Genomic DNA, 22669 nt, shown 5'->3' on the forward strand with positions numbered 1-22669 from the left:
TTTTGGTTAGGTGTGAATCTAATATATTAATAATTAACAAATTCTAATAACAATTAACCTTTGGCAAAAAAAGAAGAAGAAAAAAACAGATGAAAAATTATGAGTTTGACAAAGAGAATAAAATATCAAAGACAGAAATCCTATGTAGATTTCATAGCTAAAGGCAGACATGAGGTTTAATCATAAATGGATACTGACAATCCCATAGAGAGAGATATGTTAGTAGTTTTGGCTATTATTTGTAGATAATACAATAAAAAAGACTTTCTGCAACTGTAACAATGCACATAATTTGGACGTCTTCAAACTGACATAAGTACTTATTTGCTATCAACATAAGCTAATAAGATCGACTGTGAAAAGGCAGATTATTATACATGCCTCTAAGAAGTGTAATCATTAATCAGTCTTCATTTAGACTAAGAATTGTTTCCCAACTAGTAAACAGCATTCTAGAAGGGCATCCTTTCTTTCAAGTACATACCCCAAAAAAAGTGCAGACATTATAGACTGGCTTCATCAGTTTATGAGTTTATGTATTAGAAAATCTAATACAGCATCACAGCCAGAAGTTCACTACTTTTAATCTTGTGGAAGTTTGATCAGTACGACTGCAGAAGAGAATGGTCATATCATTCCAGCCATGCAGGCATATAAGTGCTCACACTGGTGCCAGGCATTTGATCAGGTTGGTATCTGCAGGAATCATGGAGGAGGTGAGATTTATGTACTACAGCATCCTTATTCTGACACTGAAACACTAACAAATGTGGCTGAGGATGAGAAGAAATGTATTCGGAAAGGATACCCAATCTGTGGAGTGGGTTGACACTCCAATGGGTAGAATAACCCATCACCATGTGGCTGCTGAGCTGCTGGATGGGCACTGTTTTCCCATAATTGTCCCCCATTAGCATGGCTGCTCTCCTCCAACTGCACTCACCATCCGTTGTTGTTAGCTTTTTCCTTCATAACATGCGTTATAGCAATCTATATTATATACCTCGATGCATAATATACCTTAAATGTTCCTTGTTCAGAATAATTGAAAATTTAAGCTGCATTTACATCAATATGACTATCATAAAACGACGAGAATATTATATCCATTGAGATAACTGTAATGCGATTTGCCTTGCATATACCATGATATAAAACGCCTGTTAAGAAATGCAAATGATATGACAGTGTAATTGTGTTTTGAAGATAGGTAACTAATGTAGCAGCAAAATGAACTGTCAAAAGGGAGATGGAGAGACCTGATCCAATGTGAAATCTACTCGATCAGAGTTTGCTAAATGACCTTCCTTGTACATCAAAAGAAAAACCTGTTTATTATTCCATTTCTTCCTAATGTTCAAATTTCAGTTAGTGGAGAAGTAAACTTTGGTTCAAGTCTTACCCTTTTACATGATCTTACATGACCACCTAATATCTTGTATGGGGCAAGTGTTCAGCCATCTAGCAAATTGTACTGTCAGTTACAAAGTGTGTCCTTGAATAAGATAAGAGCTACTTGAGAAATATAAGGTGATCGACAAAAGTAATTTAGAAGTGTCTCTTAACCTTGTAAATAAATAAGGGGTGTTCATGATGTTGGTGGAATTGAGTAAAAGGCAACTCTCTCTTCTTTCTGTTTATTACTCGCCACGCTTCCATTTCTAATCATCTCGACACATGGTGGCATGTATAGGAAAATTGTCAGTTCTTAAGAACTCTACCTTCATAACAATGCTTTATTTTCATTGTTGATCTTATAACCAACTAATGATTGCCAAAAATTTATGAATAACAATTGAAGATGTAATAGACAATGCTACATATTTTGTGTCCAGTTATAAAATTATCATTTATGGAAAGGAACGTAAAAACCGATGCAATAAAAATCGATGTGTTCTTAAGTATCCAACGTGGTACATATAAGACTATCCATATGATTTGAGGCTGTTCTTGTTTATTGACAAATGAAGAGGCCTCTTTTCAGGATTTTAAGTTTGAAATAATCTAAGACGAAGATGACGAGAACAGAAATAAACAAAAAAGAAGCTATTGGTCACACTATAAGGTTGTTGTTATAAGTTGGTACTGTGGTGAAGAACAATGAGGCATCTTACCCTTCTTCTGAGACCCTTGTTCGCTTCACAAAGCAATTGCTCCTGTTAGTGAGCTGCAAAATTAGGTTGACGTTGGAAGAATGCAATAAAAATTTTCTTGAACTTACATACCCTCCTTTGAAGATCGGTCAGTTGGTCAAGCATTTGTTGTGTCTGTAAGAAGATAAAAGAACAAAGTTAATCATCAAGCTAATGTTGCCAAGGATACCTGCACATTGGTGATAATACTTGTCATGAATCTTTATGATCCTAATGCAGCGACAAGGTTTGTATATGTTTAAGAAACACTCGAATGAGAAAAACTATTACACTGCAACGGAGGATTAATATTAAAATGCTTGAATATCAATATGCATACCCTCGTGGATCTAATTTCCTTCAGTGACATGTCCAGTTGTTTCTCAAGGTAATCAAGCTCCTTGATACTTAATGATCCCAAGTCCTCACCAAGGAGATTCCTGTAATTGGACCCAATCTTTCAAATATTAGCAAATTAGACAAAATATACTTTTGCATTTTCATAATAGTAAAAGTAAAATTACCTTTGTGATCTTTGTAAAGCCTCTAGACGTGCTTTAAGTTTTAAGTACTCTTGACGACTGCTTTGAACCAACTATAAAAGCAACCAACATTTGGAGTATTATATAAGTACTATACAGAAGATGTTTTAGGTGCACAACAATTAAAAAGTGTTATTGTTTTCATAACTTGTGATATCCAATTTCAACTGATAAATAAACATTAGAAAATTTTCTAGTATGAGATGTTGTTCATCATGCATTGCAGCAGCAAGCCGAACATTATATTTCGTAAACTTTACCTTGGAAAATTTTTAATATCTAACTCTTATGAGGACATCTGTGTTATTTTGGTTTTTCATATGCATCTATCATACTGGTCTTCATGGTATCAGTCTCTTTATTTACAAGATAAGATTATATTCAATGATCCCTCCCAGATCTTCTTTGCATACTCGGTCATCCTTTTCATCTATAATTTTCAAGGTGATCAGATGTCATGAAAACAATTAACTAGTGGATCAAATAACACGCATCAATAGTTCCTCCTAATATTTTCTAGATGTCATCCTCTCTCTCACGGAACTGGTCCTACCATCTTGTATCTGACTTTAGCACATGCTATCAAGGCAGTGCATTGAGAATTGCATGCTAGACTTTAATAAAGTAGATGAAAAAGATATTTTTAGAAAAACTATATTACAAGTGTTAATTGCAAAGTAGAAAAACTCATGTACCTGATTCTCCTTTGCTTGTATAGTGCTTTCTGACCCTCCATAGCTGCACTTTTGATACCTCTCAAGTGTTCTCATCATGCTACAAATGCAAATAATGGAGCAACACGAATGACAACTATGTTAGATAGTGATAAACTATTTTATTTAATTTGCATGACTACATATGAAGCACAAGAGTACACACTGACAGTATACATGGCCATGGAGAAAGATAATGTCTCCACAACCACTCATCATATCTTTCTTGCACCCAGGACTTTGGGCCAAAACACATCTAAAGCCTCCATTTCTATAGTACTTTTGTAATAAATGATTAAATTACATGGAATCTGTAGCTCAAATTTGTCAAAATTGAAATTCTTTGATGATACTATATTTGAAGGACAATCTATGACAGATAAAAAAGATAGCAAATATGTAACTTGCTTGACCTAGTTTTGGACTTATTGTCTGTTTTACAGCTTCGGTTTAGTCTAGTTCCTTTAAAAATCCTTATCCTTTCCATTTATCATGTACCAAAAAAGGAGTATATTAAGAATATAATTGAAATTGATTCCATCCCATCTATCATTTGAAACTTTTATATAAAGTGTAGCCCAATTAATCATTTACCATAGTATTTAAAACTGTCCAATAAAGTCTAAAAAAATAAAGCATGGACTATCAAAATTGTGATAAATGGATCATATTATATGTGATTGTAAGGAAAACTCACTTGATATCATCCACATATGAAGAAACACACTTTTACGAAAGGAGTAACATAATAACATTTTTTAATTTCAATCTTAATAAAAAAGATAAACCATGTATGTCCAACCCGAATAATAGAATTGAGGCTTTCTATATTATTTTCATACCTTGTAATACCAACATTGCCTATCTATGCTTTTTGTCTATTGACATGAATTTCATAGGTATTCGTTTCCAAACTATTAAAATATCAATGTAAAGAATTATCCATTCTTAAGATGTTGCTTACAGTAACTGGGACCTTTTTATTTTGTATACTAAACATTATAAAATCTTTATGCCAATGTGTATATGTATGGAACTAGAGACTCATACTTATCATTACAAAAAATATGATTAAATGTCTTAGCATCAGTGGGGCACGTGCATATGTAAAATTTCAGGATTTTTAAGTGATACAGCTACATATAAAAGTGGAAGTTAGCAACTATCTCTTTCACAATCTTATGAAAGCGCATGTCTAATTTTGAGTCAAATTATCAATTAATAAATCATAAAAAGAACACCTTAGAACAGGTCGTTTTTTACACCAAGCTATAGAGTTCATGTCTCCATAATCTTTAATCATGATTCTTATTTGTTTATACTTCGTCTTTGCCTTCTCGTTTTCCTAGTAAAGCCACTGGAGTTTTAGATTTTTCATTTTGTGCGTAAGGAATAGCTTCTTAGAAAAACAAAATAGTTACTATCTATAGGCAATTCATCCTAAAGAATTGTTCAAGTTGCTTCTTTGACAAACTAATCTCTCACTGGTAGCTGTTAGCTTTTCATCAGTTCTTTGATATGTAAAACTTGTCAGAAATTTAGGATGACGAATCTGAATCAATCTGATCAAGGTTAATATATATCAGGTCATACATCAATTCAATCTAAAAATTATTTAAAATTATAGATTATAGGTCAAATCTAGTATATATAACTTGACTCTTTCAATCCTTAATGATATAAGATTATCCTCTCAGTCTATTTCTCTTTATTCCCAACAAAACTTCCAATGTCTAATGATGAGAAGCCAAACAGTTAGTTACATAATCTCTTCTATTCAACTATAATAGTATAACCACTGTTTTCCTATCACTAAATTTGGAACATTTTTCCTAAAATTTTTCTCTTCTATTGTAGAAAAAAATTTGGATGGAATATAATCTATTTTATTTTAGCTGCTAAATCTTCACAATTTGTTCATGTTAGGTGGGTAATATGCTTCATAATTGGATTGTTGTCCTGTATTCAATCCTACATTTTCCACACATTGGCTTACCTAGATGAACTTAGAAAGTGACTTTAACATCTTCTAACCATCCGTTTTGTTACATACTTTTTGCCTGATACTACACATCTCAATTGTTAGTCAGCCAACAATACATAAGGTACTATATTCTGTTCTTCTTTGCATAATTTCCTTAAAACTTGGGATCACATACCAAATAATTCTACATAATGTCACACTCCTGCTCTCTCATGCTTTGGCTTGTTCCAAAATATTTAGAGCCTTCTTATTCTCAAATTACATTATCATCTGAACCCAATGTGTGCTTTACTCTTTGAATTTTAACTTGATCATTATGCTTTAGAGCAACTACGTTTGTATATGTATTATATAAACATGATGTGCATGGTATAGCCTTGAAAGGTCATATGCGTATTGTATATTTTCTCGCACTTGCCATATTAGAAGACTTCCCCATGAATTCCTTTATTATTGATGAGATCAAATAACAATTAAGTAATAACTTTCTGCATGTCTTGGCGCTTATCATCCAAGGCTCCTCCGGAAGTTCAACAAACATACATTTTCTGTGTTAATTCCCTTATGCCTGCATCAGTCACCTAGGATATGACAAGGGGATTTCATATAGCCTAACCCGGTACTAGTACTATGTTACAGAGCATTCTTCAAAGGGGAGGACTAAGTGTAATCGCTTCAGCAAGTGATGCTAAATGAGGAAGTACATCGGAAGGAGTTGCAGGAGATATGATTAAAATGGTGCACATCGGAAGAACATTTGAGCCACTGAGGACAGAAAGTAAGTTGATGAATGCTTTCGTCATCCATCAGAAAGGAACGAGATTCTATGTACTCTCATTATCCAAAGGAAACAAGTAATCACAGCTTACAAATGGCACGAGGCAATCTATTGACCAATGTGCCGACGACATCAACTCCTACTTAATTCCTGATGCATGATTCTCGATGTAGAAGGCAAAGCAGAATGAAGGAAGGGGATATCACTTTACTTGTTAGCTTCTGAGTTCAAACAGACAGGTAATAGTGTTCCAATGATCAGATATAATTTAACTGTGATGACTGGAAAGCCTTAGAACAAAAAAATTAAAGGAAAAGCTCTCAGGAAGGAAAAGTGAGGAGTTTGATGAATCATTAATGGTCTATATTGAAAAGAATATGCAACCGATACAAGCATCTTAAGAAGTGTTGAAGAACATCCACAGATATAAGACAACTGCACATACGTAGGACTCGCAGTGTTCAGCAAGAGAAAAAAGAGAGAGAAAAAAGTTTAGAAATAGTAGTGAACATATATTCTGAGTAGATAACATTCTAAATTCCAGAGTTCAACCTTAAATGATTTCAACTCAGGATTTGGTTCAACCGTGCAAATGGCAGATCAAAAAGAAAGATGAGAACATAGCAATCTAAAGACCAAAATGAGAGAAGTAGAGGAGATTCGACTAAGGATCTGAGAGGAGCCTCACTTTAACAATTAGGCAGATGGTAAAGGCTATATAAAGATATCTTATTGCCAATTTTTTGTGCAGTTCAGTTAATAGAAGACTTCTATCGATCATTCATTTTTCCTTTTTAAGATGGTGAAATGTTACATAATAAATTCATAGCAAGCAGTTATTCAGAGAACTGTATATGAATTAGGAGACAAAGATCAGATACATAAGGTAAGAGAAAAGCAAATGAAGTAGTGGAAACATGAACAAACTCTAAACCCTACTCCTTGATCTGAATCAAAGAAACCATTTTTAAACTTTTAAATATGCCATAATAGTCTTAACCTCTTCCTGCATGTTAGATCTGAGTTTTTCTCACTATCAGTAAACAAATTGGTACGAAAGATCAAAAGAAAACTATAAATAACAAAGAGAGACAGCCCCTAAAGCATCATGATATCCAACTTTTTACTAAATAAGGAAATATATAGAAGCAAGCAAGCAAAGGAACAGTTTTCCTTCTTAGTTCGGCAGCTAATCCTGTGGCCGATCTGATCTGCTTGAAGCAAATCTCTCTACATGAAGAGCAACAAGAACACATCTGTAATATCGTTGGGAGATAGAGAAGAACAAAGGAGGAGGAATTGATACTACCTGGAACCGCTGCAGAACTCATAGAGCTTGCCGCGGCTGGAGAAGACGATGACGGCAACCTCGGCATCGCAGAGCACGGAGAGCTCGTAGGCCTTCTTCAGCAGGCCGTTCCTCCGCTTCGCGAACGTGACCTGCCGGTTGATCTTGTTCTCGATCCTCCGTAGCTCCACCCTCCCCCTCCCCATCGCGATCCCGCCCCGCCCCGGGCCACCGAGAAACCTAACCCTAGAGGAGAAGAAACGAAGCACTCCACCTCTTCTAAAGCACAACGAAGAAGAACGAGATCAAGAAGCAAAAGCCTCCCCTTTTGCTATTTATAGCATGAGAGAGACTGTGTGCTTTGGAGGGGACGTCCTCTGTCCTTCGGACCACGCGTCGACTCTTCCACCACTCGTTCCGCTACGCATCGACCCGAACAAGTGATTAATGTCCACCGTTGCCTTCCGTCCGTTGTTTCATCTCGTCCGTCCATGCTCTCGTCAGGCCGTAGCGGGCCTTAGCGGGTCTAAAATAAGCGGGTCCCAGTGGGGCCTCCCCGTCTCGTCCTCACACGAATAGGTGTGCTCGTGGGTAGCTGCTCGAAACGGGTACGAACGGCGTTGCTGGTGGTGGTTTCCGATCCGAGCTACGTGTCAATTTCTGGAGCGTGGAGCGTCAGTATTTTTTATACTTTAGTATATATTATAAAATAGCGCGCGTAAAAGTAGGTCGTAAGAATTTGCGTGTACGGTTTGGCTGCTGCTGTCATGTGACCGCACCTTCGACGTTGCAGTCTGAGGATGTGACGTGCCGCGTATAAATAAAGATGCGTACAAAAAAGGATCACACGGCCGGGGCGGGCCCACGCTACACCAGCACATGGTTGGGCCTGTTGGCCTAATGAGTTGTCCCGCCGCTTCATCAATCAGCCTCTCTTTTCTCGCTCATCCTTTTTCTTTTGGATCATAGTACATGTCAATGGATGGAAGAAGAGTGTTTACTTGAGTCAAATTAAGTCTGGTAAAATAGTTTTTGTATTTTGGGGATGAGTTTATGCCAAATTTATACTACCATTTTGATACTAATGATATATGTGAATCTAATTGGATATTTATATATAATATGGTGAATTAGGTATCCTAGCATAAAACGCATTTACTGTATGTTCTTTATACTACATGAGCCATTAATATGCTAGTCAAATTTGTCACGCAATTAATTAGGGGCTATGAACAAGAGAACAATGGTGTTTGATTTGTCTTTAGCATAGAGGCTGCAATTTGTGCATTTCCCTATGCCATCACAAACGTACAATGTAGGTGTTCAAAATCTTAAACTGGTGGCTTTGTCAACATCCATACCAAATAACATCGATTTGATATCGAATGGTTTGGCATATCTCATGCGTTGACATAATTGCATGAATCCACGGCATATCTGTCACGATTAAGATGATGAAAGTGACAAAGTTGACTCTGGAAGTAATGCAAGCCAATGAGAATCCTAACTCCAACCAGCAAAAGTGAAAACGACAGAACAGAAGGGAAGTGATACCCAAACTTTTCCTTCCATAACACTGATGTATGTTGTCACCATTGCAGGTTGATCGGATACCAGAGATTCTGATATGATGATTGTGGGTAATTTTGTTTCTTTCGTTCTGCCTGATAACTCTCAGCTTCGCCAAAGCAATCAAGACCCAGAGAAAGAACTAGGGTTATCTGCACAATAGACAATCCTATAATGATGAAAAGTGAAGCATATATTTCATTCATCTGGTATACAACTAGATTTTGTGTGCAGATTACACGATGCTGTTTCCATGGATTATAGCATGCACACATTCTGTACAACCATCTACAAGTGCCTGATTACAAGAGCTCAGAACCATCATCAGTATATCTGCACTAGGGTGGATGACAGTTCCTTCTCTTCACAGAGACTACAAGAATTTACAGGACTACAGCTCTATCTGAAGTTTAGGAAGTAGGAAGTGATGAATCCCTGAAACCACCATGCTTTAAGGAGACCATCGAGAAACGTGGTGGCATTGGCCTTCTCAGGAGGTTTAGGGGATAGAGCAGGACTCTGCTTCACTTTGAGAGCTGCATGCCCGATCATTCTTCTAAGTGAATCCACAGCCCTGGCATCAATGAGATTGCCTGACATCTCTGACACGTAGAAAGTGTCCATTGCTTTGCCACCCTCTGTTGTGATCTCAGCCCTTCTGATGGACAAGCCACATTCTCGAATTATGCGAGTGATATCAGAGAGAAGACCGATCCTGTCCTCAGCATGCAACTCCAGTTCTAGTCCCTGCGGTCACGAGTTGCAACCAAGCTTAGAGAATTATGGACTCCAGAGACGTGCATTAACTTGTACTTGGCAAAGTATTTGTACCTCAGATGCTCTTCTCTCGATAGCTGCCTCGAGATGCTGTATGATTCGCCGTCGTTCAGCTTCTGAGCTCACCGGATGGCCGTCGCTGGGCCTGATGTAGTGTTCCTGTGTGCCAATGTCGGTTTCAGCAGAGCCTAAATAGCTTCCGGTGAGAACTATCAAGAGGCAGTCAAGTAATAATACCTGATAGGCTTCACTATTTCCTGCATCAACTGTGCCGTGATACACTGAATACTGCATGTCAGTGAGAGCACAAAGAGTATCGAAGAGAAGCTTCGGTCGATCCTTAGACCGCACGGTGACCACTGTGTAATCTCTATCGGAGCAATTCAATACAGTAACTTGAGTGCTTGACTTCTTCTTGAGCTTTTCTGCCACCACAGAATGCTCGAAATCCCGGTCATCTAACATCAGCTGATGTAGCCTTCGCTCTGCGTGGGTGAGCCCAACTGAGACCGTCATCTTTGCAGTGCTCGAATCGCTGTCCCCTTTGAGAACATTGAACAGAAGCGCCTTGATTTTGGAGAGGTGATTTGGGTCCTCGATGGCGCCATGGGTGGACTTGTCCGTGACTTGGACGACAGCAGCAGTTCGAGTGTTGTGAGTCCAGACTTCAGCTTTGACCACATTGCAGTTGAGGTCGTTGAGAACAGCACATACTTCTGAGAGTAGACCAGGTCTGTCGGTGCCTGTTAGCTCCAGCAAGGTGTAATCCTTGGAAGGAAGGATGCCAACTGTACTCCGGAATGATGTCAAGGAGCATGCAGTCGATTCCAGGGACTGCATGTTTGTAGAAATCAATGTAAGCAAACAGAAGGATTACTGAAACAAAGATTGAAATATCTTCCCATTCTTCCAAGAACATCATGCAAGGCCAAATGAATAGAATGCTTACTGTCTTCAGATAGTCGAGGATCTTCTGGTCTCTGAGCTTCTTCCCCTCACGATCGGTAACCTTGAAGACTGAAATCGAAGATGAGAAAGTTGACAAACATACGAAAGATAAAACACTGTTCGAGTAATCAGCTGTTCTAAAATATAAGAAGGAATTGTGGAAGAACTCACCATCCATGAACCAGTTTCCATCAGAAGTTATGTAGGCCTTCTTTATGACAAGATTCAGATCGCTAAGGACTTGAACAAGTTGCAGGAGTAGCATATGTTCCTTGACACAGTCCACCTATGACAACATTGATGAAGTTCGAGTTTTTAGTGGCACAATTCAAGTCAAGCTGTGTGAAACTAGAAGCTAAAAAGTACAAGAAATCAATTTTACCTGAACTACTGTACTATCCTCACAGGCATCATTGTCGATGACAACCCTGCGTTTGGAAGAAAAGAAATCAAGAAAGGATGTTTAGCTTAGACAAAATATTCAATGATGAAACGAGAAGGAAACGGAACAAGCAGGATTTCTGGAAGATCATAGGAACAGAGAAAAGAAAAGCTGCAAACCCTGAAAAGGAAAACAAAAGATACAACTTATCCTAAGCACCTACATTGCTCGCATAAAGATTAAAATTAAAGACCTTAAGACACAATTATGAATGCGAAGAAGATCACAAGAAATAACTCTATCCAAAGATTACATGGCAATGCGGAGAAGAGAGATGAAAAGATCCGGACAGAGGAAATCTTTGATGGAAGGGAAAAAAAGTACTCAAAATATATTGAATAGTTCAAAAAACATGTGATGACCATCTTCTTTGAGGCGAGAACAAAAAGGAAATCCACGACTCCACGAACAAGAAACCAGAACGAATGAAAGACCATGGCGAATAGAGGAAAAGGAAAGAGGAGACGGAGCAAAAAGATTGGACCTTGCGGAGTTCATCATCCGGATGAGCTTCGTGTACTCATCCTCATTCATCTCCGCTGCCTGAAGACTTCCCATCCGAGCAACAACCTCGAAGGAACACAAACGAAAAGAAACACCTTTGGATCCGAAGGGGGAGGAAGAGGAGGAGGAGAGCGCTAAAAATAGAAGAGAACAATGTGAAGATTTCCTGCCCCTACTCGGATCCCTATTCCTATTCCTAATTCGATTCGGAAAACCATGAGAGGATTTCCGACTCCGGCTCCTATTTGGAGACTTCATGATCCAAATCAGGAAACAGGGGAAGGGGCAAAAGGGAAACAAAGGCGTCTGCTACGGGGCCGAGCCGTTTAAACCTCCTTTATGATGCCTTTGACAATTTTATCTACGACGGTCCGTACCCGACCAGATCTATTCATGGTGACGTGGCGGACTCTCGTTGGTCGATCCTGGACGTTGGAGAAGAGTTAGGGAGTATTAATAGGCTCGTCACTGGGACATGCGACGAGTTCTTGTAGCCGCCATCACCGCAGTCCTCCGATTCGACATCGAAATCCTTGGACTAATTCCTCCCGATCATCGGAATCCGAAGGTGAATGATCTGATTCTCTTTCCTTCTTTTCCTTGCGACCCCTCCTCCGTTGCCGCTTTTCCATCAGGATTCTGCAAAATTGCTATTCTTCTAGGTCGGACGTGACTTGCGCGCAAGCTGTTTGCCGATATGACTCTGAGAAACGTATTGGGAATACCTCATTGGACTTCCCGTCTATGAGCATGAGTTCTTGATGACAGCTTGCGCGCAGCAACATCATCAATTTTTTGCCCCCTCAACTCACCTCAACAACATCATCACTGATGATTGATGATTTTGGATGATTGCATGCAAGGAATGGATATACTAGGAATCATGATTTGTTCATATTAGGCATCATCAATCTTGTCACAATAACAAAGTTGGACCTGAAATATTATATATATATATATATATATATATATATATATATATATATATATATATATATATATATTTATTTATTATCTCATTGATGACCAAATAGCATTCTTGCTTCAAGCCTCCACTGCTCAGTGACCCTTGCAATCAAATCTTCTGATCTCTTGTTTAGCTCATCAAGTAAGCACTTTTCTTCTTCTTCATCATCCCAGTCTTCCCATCTAATCTCTGTCTCCTCCCATCCACGGCCTCTTTTCTCTTCCTCTTCTTCAACCAAAGCCTGCTCCAAAGAACTTCCCCTGTGGCCTTTGCTCCTCGATCGCCGTGGAAGGCTCGTGTTTCCGTTCATGTACTCTTCATAGATATCTGGTGGCGAAGAAGACCCCAAGAGCTTCGACTCCACCACGAGGAAGACGACAATGAGGTTGCACACGATGAAGAGGTATTCCGGCTTCAACACCGGTGCTGCCATGTTCGGGAGAGAGACAAACAGCAAGAGCTTGATAGAGGAACACAGAGGAGGCCAGATGAGGGTTGAGAGGAACAAGCCGAGAAGGAATGCTGTCACCGTAAATGAGATCATGAGGCTTGGGAGGGCTTGTCTCCTTCTATTACGCTTCATGGCTTGAAACTTCCCTATATTGATAGGGTCCATAGTATCCAGATATGATGCTCCTGTAAAACTAGATTTGGTAGCTTGAACCTGATTTAGGTGTTGAGCAAAGTTGATGTGAGGTAGGAGAGAGGGTTATAGGAAGGATTGTAGCATGTCACAAGAGGCTTATGTAGGGAGAAAAAAAGTACTGAACTGCTTTGTCCACTTGTATGTAATTTTTAATTAGGAAAAATTGTATCCATATATCCTTCAAAAGTTAGTGAATTTTCTATTTATCCAAACAAAGTTAGTCAACTTTATTAGACTCACAAAGTGGTGGATTTTAAATATTTAATAGAATGCATATGATCTAAATTTATGTTATTTCCAAACTCTGACATGATAGACTTGCAAAATCCCCTTTTAAATTATGTGGGTGGAGTTCTTTTCAGAAAGCTATGGTGAAGTTGTTTCCACCACATCCTGCTTGACAGTTCTTCTTTATGAGAATACAAATACCATGGTGATAAGACATGCAGCAACCTTTGTGATGCAAGCGATGCCAGCTTCATCAAAAGAAGATAAGCACAGTAGTCCAGATTTGCCAGATAAATTACACCTTGTGTTAGATTAATCGATCTGTTAAATGGGGCAATGATCTAATTGGAACCTTCTTGTTTCTTGGCAATGGAAGAAGAAGAAGATGAAGTGATAGCAATAGGTAAAACCTTAAACCTCTCGAGGATGAACATGTTGTACTTCATTGTTCCTCCACACAAAGCTCTTTAAAGTGACATGGATTGGTTTCTTATATTACCTGTTCACATCTGTAAACTCATTCATTTTAATGAAAAGATTCCACCATCATGGATGAGGAATTCCAAAACTTTAATAGCATGTATTGGAGTAGTTGCAGAGGGTAGAAGTTGAGCATGTGGTTAATGGTGTCTCACTCATTCCTGAGTCTACTCTAAGTCACACTCCACCCTGCTTAGTGATGATTTTAGCTTTATTGGCCCTTTGCTTTATCTTCTCCAAAGACTTTTTAGATGCCTATAAGCTTTCATTGGAACAAATCCTGTCAAGATTCCTCACAGGAACATAACATTTAAATATTCTAACAAAACATCCTCCTCTTTTCAGGCTCTTATTTTGAATCTTTCTGATGATGCATGAAAGCTACAAATAGTGGAGATATATTAGCACAAAACAAAAGTCTTGCCTATGGATCCATGGCTTCATGTTGCCAGTCAACATACGATTTCAACTTTCTGAAAGCAAAGTATTTTGTCTTCTAGGATTCATTTAAAAGCAATGTGATAAGTAAGGTCGAAAGAGATGTGTTTACATATTATATCTTATAATTAGTTATTTTTATCTTTATAATTTCAAAGATTATCTTGAAATCCATATGTTTATAAAAGTAAAATATTTAACTTTATTGCTTTAACAAATATCTCAATATTTCACTTTCGTAAATATATGAATCTTAATATAATTTTTAAATGTATAAAGATCAAAATATTAAAGTTAACTAATCATATAAGATAATTTGTAATTAGCTTTGTGTTTGTTTAGGTGTGTTCTAAGCATTGCCAAAGCATGCATCTTGTAAATCGATTAATTCCTTTAAATTTTTTTAGCACACATAAAATCCTAAAGTACATGTAATGTTGATAGGGTATTTATTTTTCTTTATTTAAAAAAATTAATTTAATATGGATAGACTTGACTTGAATGGGTCATGTAAAAATATTTTTAATTAAACACTAAAATATATAAGATTCGAACTCATGATTATATCATCTTTAAAATACGATTAAATAATTATTTATTTTTTTAAAAAAATAATGTAAAAAATATTAATAATGATTTATTGAACTAATATCTGAATTAAAATAATATACAGATCAGTAATGACAAGCAAATGTTATCAGTAATGCATCAGTCTCTAATGCAATACGGAATCTTCTCTAAATCATAATCTCACATGGAAAAAGATAACGAGGAAGAAGAAGAGGCAGATGGTGGCAGATCTATTCTTTGCTTGCGTGGACACATGTGAGAAGCTTCGAAAGCCACATCCACTCTTGTCGTCTTCCCTTCCTCTTTCCATCGCAGCAGAGGCGTTGACGAGAACCTGCCGACGTCAAGTTGCAGGTTGGTTCTTTACTTGCGTGGACACATGTGAGAAGCTTCGAAAGCCACAACCACTCTTGTCGTCTTCCCTTCCTCTTTCCATCGCAGCTGAGGGGTTGACCACTGCTGCAGAGGTCAAGTTGCAAGTTGGCCTCTTGCACGTTCATTATTTTGATTCCTTCACCTTCTCCGTTTTACGACTTCATATAGCAAAGAATCACAGGAGTAGTTGTATCAGCTGCAGTGGTCTGAAGGAGGGGTAGAGAAGAGCGAGGGATGGCGGACTGGGGGCCGGTGTTCGTGGCGGTGGTGCTCTTCGTGCTGCTCTCACCGGGGCTCCTGTTCCAGATCCCGAGCAAGGGGAAGGTGGTGGAGTTCGGCACGCTGCAGACGAGCAGCGTCGCCATCTTCATCCATTCCGTTCTCTTCTTGGCCCTCGCCGCCGTCTTCATGCTGGCGGTCGGCGTCCACGTCTACTTAGGCTAGCTCGCTTCCTCTTTCTTAAGAGACCTCCATGCATGCACGCATGCCAAGAACAAAAGTCTTCCTTTTTTTTCCTTTTACTTGTATTCCTTGTGAATTGATTGCATGGTTTTCTTCATCTTCATTCAACATCATCTGTAATTCATATCCTAATTGATCCAACTACTTACTGACTTCCAAATAGGTTCTGTCTTTGATGTTAATTATGGTGTTAGTATAAGATGAAGGAGAAACAAAATGGCACAGATCATTATGAACGCAGCAGGGTTGATTCCATTCTCTCTTAGAAAGAACAATGCATCTTTTTCCTTGGAATCCTATTTGAAGGTTTAGTACACAAATTACCAAATTAGAATGAAGTTTACTTCACAAACTTATGTGATAGAAAACATTAAAGCCATCTTCTTAAATGTAAGAATCAACAAAAAGAAAAAAGAAATGTTGGATACAAACAACAGGGATCAAACTACCTCATCCTTTTTTATTTAACATAATGAACAAAGACCCTGAAGAAGATTCATCTTAGTTCACACTGAATTGTATGCTTAATCTCAAGAGGGAAACACTTAAGATTGGTCTTCTTAGGATTGTTGACTAAGTAGCCAATGTTGTTGGGGGGCAACTATCATGAACACATGCCAACACATCCCTGTAATCCCTCGATATGGTAAACGAGTCATATACTTTCCCATCACTACTCCTCTTGTATTCGAAAAGCAGAGAAGAATGGTTGAAAGCAGTGAGTTTAACAAAACCAAAAGCCAAGTCTCTGAAAATGCTCCATTTTGGCACAGTGCCTGAGAAGTTCGACAGATGGCTGCCGCCACCACCAACCACAACATGGATTGTCCCATTCATCGTGCCCGAGTAATGAAGCTTTTCATTGTTAACACATTGGTTCTATCAAGAAGAGTTTAAGATGTCAAAAATGATTGTTCAGAAGAAAATGTGATGTAGCTTGCACATGTATTTCACGCAAAAAGGTTCGAACAACTAAAAGAAATGGAGCGACACAAAAATAATTCATTAACAAGGATGGTAAGAGATTTCTTAGGACCATATTGATGCCAATTGATTGTATCAAGGATGTCTTTTTAATAGATTTAAGTGCTTCAACTTATAAATTTCATAAATTTATAGATGAAACTATGCAAAAGCAAGGAGTTTTAGCCAAATTACCTATATCCAATAACATGTTTTACTAGTTTTGACTCTCATGTGGAAATAATAATGAAGTGATGCTAGTCTCCAGAACATTAAGCACATATTATTGAACTATATAATGTAGGAAAGTACCCTAACAGATCATAAAAATCAGAAACAACGAAAAATAAGTGTTCTAACCTGATAAATTGGGCAGGTTCTCTCATAGTTATGAACATGACCAAACAAGGCTATATCCACCCTATACTTTTGCCAGAGCTTTTGAAGGCTCTCCCTTCCCATGGGCTCTTCAAATGATCCCTCAGCTGCATATGACATGCCAGATGAATAACCAAGAACACGATGGGCAGCAAATATCAACCATGGTTGTTTTTTCCTGTCGGCTGATGCCAGGCAATGTTCAATAAACTTGTACTGTTCAGAACCTTCTCTCCAGTCATGCTCAGTGTCTGCTATGCAGAAATGAAACATACCAAAGTCGGTAGAGTACCTGAAAGTGACATTCAACAAATTTCACACAAGTGGAACTGGATAGTCAACTAATGCATATTTGATCAAGTAATCATGAGACATCATAATACTCTTGAGAAAAATGATTAGAAAGATCATTCATATCTTAGTTTAGTATGTGAAATCATCAGCAAACTTCAGAACTTTGACATTTGGAAAAGCTTTTTAGTTAAAGAAGAACAGTTTATGTTTTCACCTGAAAAGGTAACTACTTCATGATTCCCTTCCTAGAAACAACTACAAATCTCACATAGAATTAAAGATTTACTAAGCTGGCATGTTTGAGGAATTCTCATATCAAGAAAAGATCAGAGCACACCGATTTATGCTACATATATATGCAAGACATTCATGTTTGTTACAGGTGAGCGTCACAAAATTTACTGTATGATTCGAAAATATTGGCAGCTGGAACTGTAAACTATTTGATTCCAAGAGCTATATGGTAGTTCAGATAGAGAGGGGGCTTTTTCTTACCAATATTTAGCACTGTTCTCAGCAGGTATATAGAACATGGTTTCTGCTAGTACCCCACATTCCCCTCCAGAGTCCGTCGTCCCGTAAAATGATCCAGTGTTTGGCCAATCTCGTTCATGATTTCCACTAAAAGTAAACAAATGACCCATATTAAGTACAAGAATTTTCAATTACTTAATATTCATTTCTGGACTAATAATCGTAAGCACATTTAGAGCATTGCTAGACCTCGCAAGCATGTAGGGAACTCTTGAAGTAATTGGCTCCACTTGTGCTGTAAATTGATCCCACTGTGATATATATCCATTAGCATAGGAAATATCCCCTATATGGAAGACAATATCAATGTTGTCCAAGTCCTTAACGATCATATCTGTGGTATTCAATGAACCAGGCTGGTAGTTGTTGTATTCATTGGACCCATCACGCTCTGCCTGAATACAAGATAAGAAAGCATCAGTCTTGAGTTCTCATCTTCTTGCTTGAAGAATATAAAGAATTTTACAAGTAATACATGTAGGAGAGTTTTAAGATTAAATGTCAGATTAACAACATGAGTGGTACAATATGCTTTTATTAGCTTATATATTAGCAAGTAATTATATTTGGCTACTGATCATGTGATAGAAGTCCATAACAATTGTAGTTTAGAGGATTTAGGTGATGTAAAAAAGATTTGACAAAAAAAGAATGAAACCTTTCCCATGTCACCAAAAATGATGACTTGTTGCAAGGAATTTTGTCCTGGATAAGGAGATGCATGGAATGAATGGGACTTGCTCCAAATGTAGGATCCATTGAATAACTGATGACCAAGCTTGTAAGTGTACCTGAATAATAGTTGATACTGAGAGTAACAAACCACAAATGCCAATTTTGAAATAAGAGAATGAACAAGTTTTTAGGGATGTACTCTGCATTTGGCCATAATTCCTTCAAGTAACTTGTGTGGATAAATCCAGGATCTCTCCACCCAAATGTGCGAGCTGGTGAACCTACAGTTATTTACCAAACCAATCATGCCACAGGTTTACGACTGTACAACATTACAACCATAAGGGTGAGCATTCCTATCCTGCACTTGTAATTAAAGTCACTAATCCATCCATGAGATAACAGATATTTTCAATCATTTCCATTTGTTGCTCCCTCGTTTCTACAGAAAGTGGTCTCAGAAGAGAAGTGAAATCTATAGAGAATAGATAATTTCCATTTGCAATTATAAAAGGACTCGTATAAACATTAATCTTTTATCTGAAAGTGTATAGACAACTTCGCATGGCTATGTCATTTTTGGGTAGCATGTGTGCAAGATTGCAGTGTAAAGAGAAAGCCCTTTGGATATTGGACTGAACCAAAGATATTTGATTTGCAGGCTAAGTTTAACCAAAGTTCTAGCTGAAATAATGAACAAAAGTATCATACCGCACATGCTTCCACGATTGAAAGTTAGTGTCCCAGCTGGGGACCGTGTTGCAGGTCCCCATTTTGATCCCCATTCTACAAAAGGAAGTGCTTCATTTATGTCATACCCACTTGTCCATGTAATAGTCATCTGTATGCAAAGCAAAACAAATTATCATTTTAAGACCCTAAACTTAAACAAATATCAATCCCTCAAAAGATTATGAAAAAAAAGATATACTTGAACATATTAACAACTTTACCAAATACAAAATCTACACTTGCATTCATAAATCAAAAGATTGCTAAAAAAGACTTTGAGCAAAATAATCAAACACTACCAAAAATTTACATGAAAAATACTCTATGATTTGTTGGATGTTTCCAATTCATGGACTGTTGGAGGTTATCAAAATACTTAATATAATTAGCATTTAGATATGAACTTGAGATAACATTAAAATATTGTAAATATTAATAAAATGGTCAACGGCAGGTACTTGATTGATCATTAGCTAATTCTAATAATTTCTTTCACTTATACAACAAGAAAGACTGAAATGAAAGACAATAATTACAGTATAAAGGAAATTGCCCCTGCTTAGCTAGTATAACACAGACAAATTATAAGATAAATATCTTGATTAAAATATTGTAAGTTTTGTAATATTCTATTCTGGAGATAATTCGAATGGTTCTAATAGTAGTAGTAGTTCAGGTCCTAACTATGGTGCAAGCTTGATCAATTGCACAAGAAATCCCTTATTTCAATGCTATGAACTGTAAAATTCATTGAATGCAGATCAAGTTTAGCTTTACTTTTTTAGATGTTGACTATAAGTGGGTCATTCCACCAAATGATACATGCATGTTCTTGTTTTGACTTGCTTGCCTCCTATTTGGTTTTTAATGTTTGTTTTATTTGGAGCAATAATTCAACTAAATCAGAATGTTATTATTTTCCTCTCAATCTAAGTGTTTAGACCCTTCCAATCTTGGACTAAATCAGGATCTTATAATTTTCCTTAGGGTTTGTCATCCTCGACAAGTCTAGTATAGCCCAGAATCAAACTCTTAATATAATATATGTAAGAAGCATAATCCAATGGTGGCACCATGACCCTATCCATAGATAGTCCTTTCTTACTCGAGTTTCTCGTCGTATCTTAATATTATATCAACTTAGGTACCAAGATTTACAACCTACCCCATAATTAGCTCATTAAGTTTGTTCAACATAAACCATCGGTTGAAAACTAAGTCCAAGTTATAATAATACAATGATCATCAAACTATAATAATTCTATGTCTTTACTCACTTTTAATGTGGGAATAAATCAAAGTATTATAAAATATTTACTGTAAATATATCAAATATGATTTCATCACAGAATGTCAAGCCAGAGCAAGAGATAAAATCTAACGTATTTTGACAATCACACAGCATCTGGAACAGAGTAGGCCACAGAAAACTTGAATTACTTTACCTCATTCCATGACTTCCCCTGTGCAAGCCTCGGATAAACAGGAGCCTTTGGATTTGCAAAAGAAATTGCATTCGATACAGCAATCAACCTTGGCTGCACAACCCAGTACTGACATTAGTCAATACATCAGAGAAATCAGGTAGAATCGTTACCCTGCAGCTTACATTGTCAAGACCTCCACTGAACAATGCAAAGGAGAAGTCAGCCCGCTGATTTATCAACTGAAACCTCAGGAATCCCTTCCCGGTTCTACCATAGTCTGGATTTGAGTAATTTGCAAATTGATACTGAAAGCACTAGAAGCATTAACACAAAAAGATCTTGTACTGTCAGAAATATGCAATGCTCTAATAAAACAATTACCTTTATTGGCGCCGAGCATATCAATGGAACCTCGTCCTTGTCGTTCTCAGAAGCACACGTTGAAGCACTGAGATATAGAACAACAATGTATTGATCTTGTACATATACAAAAGAGAAGGTCGAAGAGACTTACTTAAATTTGGCCGGAGAGAATACTCCAATCCAATCATCTGCTGTTGGTTTGGGGCTTCCAATCTCCACTGTTACCCATTCAGTGTCTTCACCCTGTAGACAAAAGAAACAGGGAAAGGAAGAACCGGGATCAGAGCGAAAAAAGAGTTGACTTTAAGAATGGGTCGTTGTGCAAGTTGCTACTTTCTGACCTACATGCATAAAGTTTCGAACATTAACGCTTTATTTCCAAAGACTACAGTGACATTGCCATTTTCTAGATCTCGTATTGATGGGAGACGATTCCTTTCCTTGTGCAAATATAGGAATAACCTAAAGCCCCAAAGAACTAAAAAAGACGGATCTTTTCAAGAAGAAGAAGAAGAAGAATTCTAGAAAGCTAAAAGTAAAGCTAAAGGTATTAAAGTGGCCGATGATGCAAGGAGAAGAACTACTACCTTGATGCCGAGGAGAAGCGGCGAGGCCTTAACGTAGGCCTTGTCTTCCAGCGCGAGCTGCGCCTTGTGGATGGCGACGCGCGACAGCGGCTGCACTCCCGCGAGGTCATGCCGGCGCACGACACCGCTCACGGCGGAGCCGACTACGGAGAGCAGAAACAGAAGAAGCAGCACGACTATTGAGCCGGAGGTCGACCTCATCTGTTCCCTCCCCCGAAACTGTAGGCGTCCTCCTCGTCACACCATATAGAGGCAGAGGGGACGCGTAAGGAATATTACCGACGCGATTCCGCAGCGGCGTTGGAAAGCCAGCTGCGAAACGACTCATCTCTCTCTTTTGATCACATGATGGGGACATCAAACACAGTATCAAGCATTCTCATTGGGTCGTCAAACGTGGGGTACAAAACAGCAGACAGCGATTCTTGTCAAAACGTGCAAGTTTTTATGTTTCGTGTTTGAGCTGCTACACTGGATGTTGTTAGATAGAGAAACCTCGAACGGAAGTCTTTCTACGAGAAGTTTAGACTTTATGAGTCAAAACAGGGAATAAAACCTCCGATTCCAATTGTTGACTTTGGTGTGTCTATGAACACTAAAAAAACATTAAACCAGATTACATTGGTAGATCTTTCCAAAGTTTCCTAATCTTGACATTGTTTTCTTCACGACGGATTCTTTATCCCACAAAACAATCAAAGAAAAGGTTAATTATATATTACACCAGTAATTAATTGTTTTTAATATCTCAGTACTTATATTACTTTGAGATTCATATACTTAGTAAAGTGAAATATTTAATCTTATTACTTCAATAATATTATTTTTATTTTTTAATCGGATCTTAATGTTTCACTTTTATATGTATAAGAA

The 22669-nt window shown here is 37.7% G+C and overlaps 3 protein-coding genes across 3 annotated transcripts; all 3 read right to left on the minus strand.

Moving 5' to 3' along the window:
* Positions 1–354: 354 nt before the first annotated feature.
* LOC135671639 (MADS-box transcription factor 8-like) lies at positions 355–7717 on the minus strand. The gene is made up of 8 exons (XM_065179868.1): positions 7459–7717; positions 3370–3448; positions 2657–2727; positions 2473–2572; positions 2226–2267; positions 2115–2156; positions 809–933; positions 355–696 (listed from the first exon to the last, which is right to left on the minus strand). The coding sequence occupies exons 1-8, from the start codon at positions 7641–7643 to the stop codon at positions 633–635; spliced, it is 708 nt and encodes a 235-aa protein (XP_065035940.1). The 5' UTR covers positions 7644–7717; the 3' UTR covers positions 355–632.
* Positions 7718–9275: 1558 nt separating this feature from the next.
* On the minus strand, positions 9276–12037 carry LOC135671638 (ACT domain-containing protein ACR6-like). The gene is made up of 7 exons (XM_065179867.1): positions 11658–12037; positions 11114–11159; positions 10903–11017; positions 10733–10800; positions 10021–10617; positions 9838–9942; positions 9276–9753 (listed from the first exon to the last, which is right to left on the minus strand). The coding sequence occupies exons 1-7, from the start codon at positions 11933–11935 to the stop codon at positions 9406–9408; spliced, it is 1557 nt and encodes a 518-aa protein (XP_065035939.1). The 5' UTR covers positions 11936–12037; the 3' UTR covers positions 9276–9405.
* Positions 12038–16279: 4242 nt separating this feature from the next.
* LOC135671608 (probable inactive purple acid phosphatase 27) lies at positions 16280–22063 on the minus strand. The gene is made up of 12 exons (XM_065179809.1): positions 21797–22063; positions 21361–21452; positions 21228–21294; positions 21029–21151; positions 20865–20957; positions 19399–19528; positions 18887–18968; positions 18671–18803; positions 18202–18407; positions 17974–18099; positions 17167–17476; positions 16280–16722 (listed from the first exon to the last, which is right to left on the minus strand). The coding sequence occupies exons 1-12, from the start codon at positions 21995–21997 to the stop codon at positions 16417–16419; spliced, it is 1869 nt and encodes a 622-aa protein (XP_065035881.1). The 5' UTR covers positions 21998–22063; the 3' UTR covers positions 16280–16416.
* Positions 22064–22669: the final 606 nt, after the last annotated feature.

Source organism: Musa acuminata, unplaced genomic scaffold (genome assembly GCF_036884655.1).
Source record: "Musa acuminata AAA Group cultivar baxijiao unplaced genomic scaffold, Cavendish_Baxijiao_AAA HiC_scaffold_1144, whole genome shotgun sequence".
Lineage (NCBI taxonomy): Eukaryota > Viridiplantae > Streptophyta > Magnoliopsida > Zingiberales > Musaceae > Musa > Musa acuminata.

Bases quoted from the DNA above. Each gene is read 5' to 3' on its own strand.
- LOC135671639 (XM_065179868.1), bottom strand. From the start codon at position 7,643: ATGGGGAGGGGGAGGGTGGAGCTACGGAGGATCGAGAACAAGATCAAC. The intron at 3,449-7,458 runs GTAGTATCAATT...TTGCATTTGTAG, and splicing joins GAGTTCTGCAGCGGTTCCAG to CATGATGAGAACACTTGAGA. The intron at 697-808 runs GTATCCTTTCCG...TGATTCCTGCAG, and splicing joins CAACCCACTCCACAGATTGG to ATACCAACCTGATCAAATGC.
- LOC135671638 (XM_065179867.1), bottom strand. From the start codon at position 11,935: ATGAAGTCTCCAAATAGGAGCCGGAGTCGGAAATCCTCTCATGGTTTT. The intron at 11,160-11,657 runs GTCCAATCTTTT...TTCCAAACGCAG, and splicing joins CGGATGATGAACTCCGCAAG to GGTTGTCATCGACAATGATG. The intron at 10,801-10,902 runs GTGAGTTCTTCC...CTTCGATTTCAG, and splicing joins TGGAAACTGGTTCATGGATG to TCTTCAAGGTTACCGATCGT.
- LOC135671608 (XM_065179809.1), bottom strand. From the start codon at position 21,997: ATGAGGTCGACCTCCGGCTCAATAGTCGTGCTGCTTCTTCTGTTTCTG. The intron at 20,958-21,028 runs GTAAGCTGCAGG...TGGGTTGTGCAG, and splicing joins TCAGTGGAGGTCTTGACAAT to CCAAGGTTGATTGCTGTATC. The intron at 18,969-19,398 runs GTATGATACTTT...AAATAACTGTAG, and splicing joins CAATCGTGGAAGCATGTGCG to GTTCACCAGCTCGCACATTT.